The sequence below is a fragment of the Lupinus angustifolius genome, chromosome LG03 (genome assembly GCF_001865875.1).
Source record: "Lupinus angustifolius cultivar Tanjil chromosome LG03, LupAngTanjil_v1.0, whole genome shotgun sequence".
Lineage (NCBI taxonomy): Eukaryota > Viridiplantae > Streptophyta > Magnoliopsida > Fabales > Fabaceae > Lupinus > Lupinus angustifolius.
The window spans coordinates 4,302,579-4,308,929 of NC_032011.1; the positions used below are offsets into that span (position 1 = coordinate 4,302,579).

The window sequence follows — 6,351 nt, forward strand, 5'->3', positions numbered from 1 at the left end:
AGTTCTTACTCATTCTTGTTCACATGCCATTGCCAACATCAACAACTTGATATATTATGTTTCTTCTAGAGGCCTTCTACATTTTAGTCACATTAAAAAAAATGAAGTAACATATGGGCTGGGCTATATCATCCAGCCCATTCAATGGTATGGGCTTTGAGCAAGATTTAAGTAAGAAACCCAGCCTAGTACTAAAAAATCTCGAATGTAAGTTAGAATTGTTTCTGTCATATGTGATAAAGATGTTAAAAAAACACTATTCTAACTCATATCTGATATTTTTTATGGGCCAAATTGCTATACGCAAAAATTCTGAGGGATCAAATAATTTTTTATTCTATTTTAAAAGAATACAAAGAATTTAAAGAAAACTGAATAACAAGACCAATAATCTTTTGTGTTCTGATAGAAATATTTTTTCTACTATTTATTGAATTTCAACCATTGATATATCAGCAGCAGAAATGACTATATACAAGAATGAGTGTGGAACTCTCAAGCAAGAAAAGAAAATAATTACAAAAATAGTAAGTCAAGTTAGTCCTTTAGGATGGTTATTTGCAATGTATCCTAACTATGATTTTTGGCATATATTTCTTAATCACTTGGCAAAAAAAAAAATACTAATAATCTATTAATTTTTTCACATTCCAATTTAAAGCTTTAATCAAGGATCTTCCCTTTGGTGTTTGAGACCATTGTACCAATGCATTAATAGCATGTCAGCTGGTCCATTCCATTGCAATGCTGCCTAACTATAAAACACTAAATCAATGGCTCTAGTACCAACACGACGCCCCATTCTATTTTGTTAACATATGAATGATGAAGATTCATTAACATTATAAAAAACACTTATATTATTAATATATATATATATATATATATATATTAAATCCTTATTGTTATGGTATTGATATTATTTACAAATGACAATTAGGTCATCATATTCGTAGCTGGATCAATATGATTATATATGTTTTTAAATTGGACATGAAAACCATGGATGAAATTAGACAAGTACCAAATAACAATAATTGATTAATCAGTAGGAAAACAATTAAATCATGATGTGAAATTCAACCATCTCTTTTAATGTTAAAACATTGCGTACGAGAATTGATAAACATAATTGAGGGCATAAAAGTGATTTCACCTTCCATCATGAGTCATACGCACGCTTAGTATAAAGTATAAACTATAACTCTTGTAAGTTTAATTACATTGCTTAGACACATTTCTCAATCAATCTCTTATATTCTTTCTCATCTCTCATTCCCATTTATATCTTTATCTTTTCTCTTCCCATCATTCTCTTCATTACCTTTTTCTTTTAACTCTAATTATTATTTTTACCAATAATGGTAATTTAAATTCTGTCAATTGATTTTGTGTACGTTTGAATTAAATTTAAGATCAATCACAGTTTTCAACTTGTTTCGGTGATTGTGTTGACCTTTTTGTCAACAGCTCAGAGCTGCATCTCTTCAAGGTGTGATTTTGATATTTAAATTAATCTAATTTTGGATTATACTAATCTAACTAGATTATCTAATCTAATTGTTAGACTTTATTTTTGATTATTTTTAGATACTAATAATGGCTTAGATTCTTAGATTATGATGAGAAAATTATATTAATTTTATAGCATCACTTAATCATGTATTATCAACCAACAGTTAGTTGGTCCAAGTGGTTAGGAGCTTGGTTACCTTAAGCAAAGTCTCAATTTCGAGTCCTATAAAATGGTAGTCTAATGCATGAGGTTTCAAGGTCTGAATACAGTAGATATATGTAGTCTTGCTCCACAAGCAAAGAGAACTTTTACAATGATTTGAACCCGTGACTCATGGTGCAACAGCCTTACTGTTGCGTCAACCTCACTTTATCTCGGTTGATTCATATGAATGGAGAAAATAGGTGTAGGGAGAGATTTGATCCTTTGACGAGTTTTGTCGACTCAACTCGGATTAGTCGGTTTAATGAATGCAATGGTTATTTTGTTTTGGTATAGGTTTTGAGAATACAGGATGGGTTCTCTGCAAAGACCAGCTATGTGTTCTTCTGTCCCTGCTAGACTAGCAGGTAAATGCAGCCTTCCTATGATTGGAACAATGAATGTTAGATTTATTAGAAGTGAGTTTTGGGGAATCAAGGAACTCAATGGCAGCAAGGCTAAGCCAGGTGTACTTTCTTGCCATGTAAACACGCGAAAGTGCAAGACTGTGCAATGCATTTTCAATTCATCCTCAAATGGAAGCGGAAGTACGGCAGGGAAATTTAATGAAAATGATGAAGATTATGTTAACTCTAGTGTGATTGAAGCTGGTATGTTTTGCTATTACAAGTTTGATTAGAGAAAAAAATTGCTCATTGAATTGTTTAAATGCTTCTAAGTTGGTATGATCAATATGCTAAGAGAGTAATGCTGCACAATTAGAGAAAAAAAGCTAGAATTTTGACAAAACATGAGGGTGGCTTTTTTGGATGGAATAAAGGGTTGTGGCAAAATAATTCTGCCGCAAGCATTATTCTATGCTGATATTTCTATTTAGTGCATTGTTTATAGCTTCTAGATAGCATACTCACACGTAGTTCATCTTCGATATTTCGTGTTTGTGATACATATATATGTGTTAATCAAGTGGTTGACTTGGGCTAATTGAATTTGTATATTGCTTTGTGCAAGAAGCCTTGGCAAACAGTGTCTCCTCCCCATTTCGCTCTTATGAAATAGACTTGTTCTGTGATTTTGTTTAATAGTTGAGGTGAAAAGCGGAGCTGATGGTTTCATAATCAAAATGAGGGATGGAAGACACTTAAGATGCATCCATAACAATGCTCAGGCAGGGCATCTTCCAGATTATGCACCACATCCTGCCATTGTATTGAAGATGGAAGATGGGACTGGTTTACTTCTCCCCATTATTGTTCGTATGTCTCTCTTACTCTTCATACATAGTTTACCATAAAAATGTCAGGCTCGGATTTTAGAATTGATGTTGATAATTACATATCCTTACCTTGATAAATTTCTGGAATGTCTTTATTTGCAGCAGAGATGCCAAGCATCTTGCTAATGGCAGCAGTACGCAATGTTCGAATTGTATGTCTTCTTTGTTGGTTGAATTCCAGTATATTACTCTCACATGTATCTGAATAGTTCTTTTAATTCTTCTTCCAAGATGTATTGTTAGTCTAATATTGGACCTACAAAGATTCTTCGTTCGTGCAATATAGCCACACGCTAATTATTTGATTGTTGTATCAGGCTAGACCTACTTTATATCAAGTAGTGCAGAATATGGTTGACAAGATGGGTTATGAAGTATGATTCTTTTTATATTTATGCTCCCAATCCCAATTGCACTGTGTTATTATTAATCATAATATGATGTATCCTGCCTCTGCAGGTTAGACTTGTCCGAGTTTCTACAAGAGTTCACGAAGCGTATTTTGCACAATTGTATCTTACCAAGGCATTTACTCTGTACTCTGCTCCCCCCTCCCCTTAAAAAAGGAATGGCACAATACCACACATCATTTGTCCCAAATTTGTATGACATATAATTATTTGGTATAGGTCGGAAATGAGGCAGACTGTGTGAGCTTTGACCTTCGTCCATCGGATGCTATCAATATTGCAGTAAGATGCAAGGTAATCTTTGTGACGTTATGCATATGAATACATTATCGCCTGCGTTGTTCTATTGCTTCGCAGGGTGATTGTTATTTTTTGGGTTTTCATATCCTTGGCTGCACTGTTGGAATATTTTGGCCAAATACCAAATCTTAAAGTTATATTAGTTAAAGATATATTTGTTAATCTGAAATTCAACTATGCTACCAATGTTGTAGGTTCCAATACAAGTCTACAAGTATTTGGCATTCAGTGATGGAATGAAAGTAGTTGAATCAGGAAAACTGTTAACGCAGCTCCCTAGTTTGGATGGACGATTATTTACCGAAATGGATCGGTAAGGCAATATGGCTTCGCTTTAGTTTGTCTAATTTCTGGTCTCAGCATTCCTTTATTTGAAACAAGAAAATCTCCGAATCTAAAATTGACATAGTTGCAGGCCAACTGATCAGCCCAGTACTGAAACCGTCGAGTTCAATCTTTTGCACAACATGCTGAAAGCTGTTGTTGAAGAGCGCTATCAAGATGCTGGTAATTATTTTTTCTTAGTGTCTCCTTCATTTAATTTTAATGTATGAAAAATATGCCTTCACTATGATATATGATTGATGATAGTGGTTGCCAATCACAAGTCATTTTTATCTCCAGACTACAGAATTAGTTTGATATTGTTACTGTTATTAGGCAGATTAGTATTCACTTGTTAATTTTCCTCTTTCGTCATGTTTATATAATCTGCAAACATTTGGTATCATCACTTCTAATAAAAAGACGTACGTATACCTTGTTCCGAAAGCATTAGGTTTGAAATCTGTGATAGATGAGGTAACTTCAATACATTCGCATCGGGATCTACAGATTTAATTTATTCTTAATTTCATATATTCATGTTTATGTTGATTAGTATGACTCAAAAATTGTCATGTTTTTATTCATTATGCAATAAAAAGTAATATGTTATGTTTCTATTCATTAGGCAATAAAGAGTCAATATGATTGTCATTATGCTATCATGCTATTCATTCATGTATGAATTTATTCTTTCTGTATTAGTTTTCTTTTTCAAGCTGTATAAATTATGTGCCTTGTTTATGAATAAAATTAAGCCTTCTACATAACACATTTTCTCTATATACTATATACTCTTGCTTGCTACATAACCAACATCTTCCTTAACATGTTCTGAGAAATCATTTTATGGATAAGTGAACTTTTTTTGCCATACCCTTATGCATTGAATTATGATGTAAGTTCTTGCAACATTACATTTCTTATGGACTACAATACATTTTACTCCTCTGATGTTAATAATTTCACACCTCATGTTTTATGATGCAACTTCAGCTTTATGGAGAGACAAACTTAATCAACTTCGGGCTGGAAAAATGTGAATAACAGGTATGAAGCTTATTCAATATGACAAAATTGACAACATTTGAATGTCCATCATTTTCTTCCGGCCCAGAACTGTCTTCAACTTCCTTTTTGCGCTCTGGACAGCCTTATGTAACAACCCAGTGTTGATTCTTGATCTCTCTAGACTCATGAATTTATTGAATATGCCACCTTTAGGGTTTGTTTGCTGGTTGAATTTCGAAGGAGAAAGAAAGAAAATGAAAGGTTCAGGAGCCATGAAATACACTTGTAAAATTGAGTCTTCCCTTTCCATTCCATTCCCTCCAAAATTCAACTCGCAAACAGATTATTAAGTTCATATACCGCTATAGTATTTTATTCCTCTATAGGTATTTAAGCTTGAAGGATAACATAGTAAATTCATGGGGTGATACATCTTAAATCATATTGACAACTTTTATTTTGTTGCAGATCCTAAACGGTTTAATTTGTACATACATTCAGGTATTAGAATGGCACTGGGATATGATAGCAGAAATATGAATCTATCCCTTCCTTGGCTTATATATATCCTGAAATTATCTTTGAATATTTGTGTATAATTCTAAACATTAATGCTAATGCTCATCATGTAGAACTTCACTCTTCCTTTTTTTAATACTAGTCTCAAATTTCAATCCTTTCCAGATGTTAATATGTAAATGTGGTTTTATCCACAGGATTCTGTATTGTAGCCCATGGTTGTGTTATATTTTATCATTTTTATGTCCCTTTTCTATTTTTTCGGGGTCAAAATGGTACATATTAAGGACCAAATTTGATATTCTTTCCTTATTTTTTATTATGGTTGTTCATAAAATGCTGCAATTCAATTTCTTAGTTCCTAGTTTGTTGAGTGATGCTGGAATCAGAATAAATAAGATGTTCATGTTGGAAATTCTTTTGATTGGTGAAATACCAATCATAATGATTGGTGAAATACCAATCCTAGGATCTTGAATTTCATGATTCTCACGCACATATATGAATTAAAGGGGGTAGTGTCATACCTGAATCCATGTTCCTGGATGTGCTCCTTTGATCCACGTTTCTGAAAGAGGTTTTGTGCTATGATGGTCTTCCTCAACCAAATCTCTGATTCCTCTTAGGACTTGTGTTTTCACTCTGATGGGGAGAGGAGAATTATAGGTTTCTCATTATCCCCTGTGGGTTAACCTGATGGGTATCCACCCATTAAGCTCATATCCGTTATAACCTTTTAAAAATCTAAGGGGTGTCACTAATTAGATCACTTAAGCCCGAAAATAAATAGCTAATATCATTGTATCAAATATATGATGTTCACCTTAATTAGA

General features: G+C 33.1%; 1 protein-coding gene across 6 annotated transcripts; it reads left to right on the top strand.

Annotated features, from left to right (window-relative positions):
• Positions 1,322-5,925, top strand: LOC109343169 (bifunctional nuclease 2-like). 6 transcript variants are annotated; one of them, XM_019581344.1, is made up of 12 exons: positions 1,322-1,492; positions 2,015-2,328; positions 2,764-2,934; positions 3,057-3,106; positions 3,272-3,328; positions 3,414-3,479; positions 3,584-3,658; positions 3,859-3,977; positions 4,074-4,171; positions 4,985-5,064; positions 5,347-5,351; positions 5,431-5,675. In XM_019581344.1, exons 2-10 carry the CDS (start codon positions 2,031-2,033, stop codon positions 5,029-5,031), a joined length of 981 nt encoding a protein of 326 aa, XP_019436889.1. In that variant the 5' UTR covers positions 1,322-1,492; positions 2,015-2,030; the 3' UTR covers positions 5,032-5,064; positions 5,347-5,351; positions 5,431-5,675. The 6 variants fall into 6 exon arrangements, with proteins under 6 accessions (XP_019436889.1, XP_019436890.1, XP_019436888.1 ...); XM_019581345.1 differs by lacking the exons at positions 5,347-5,351; positions 5,431-5,675 and adding an exon at positions 5,883-5,925 and having other exon boundaries at positions 4,985-5,038; XM_019581343.1 differs by lacking the exon at positions 5,347-5,351 and having other exon boundaries at positions 4,985-5,038; positions 5,468-5,675.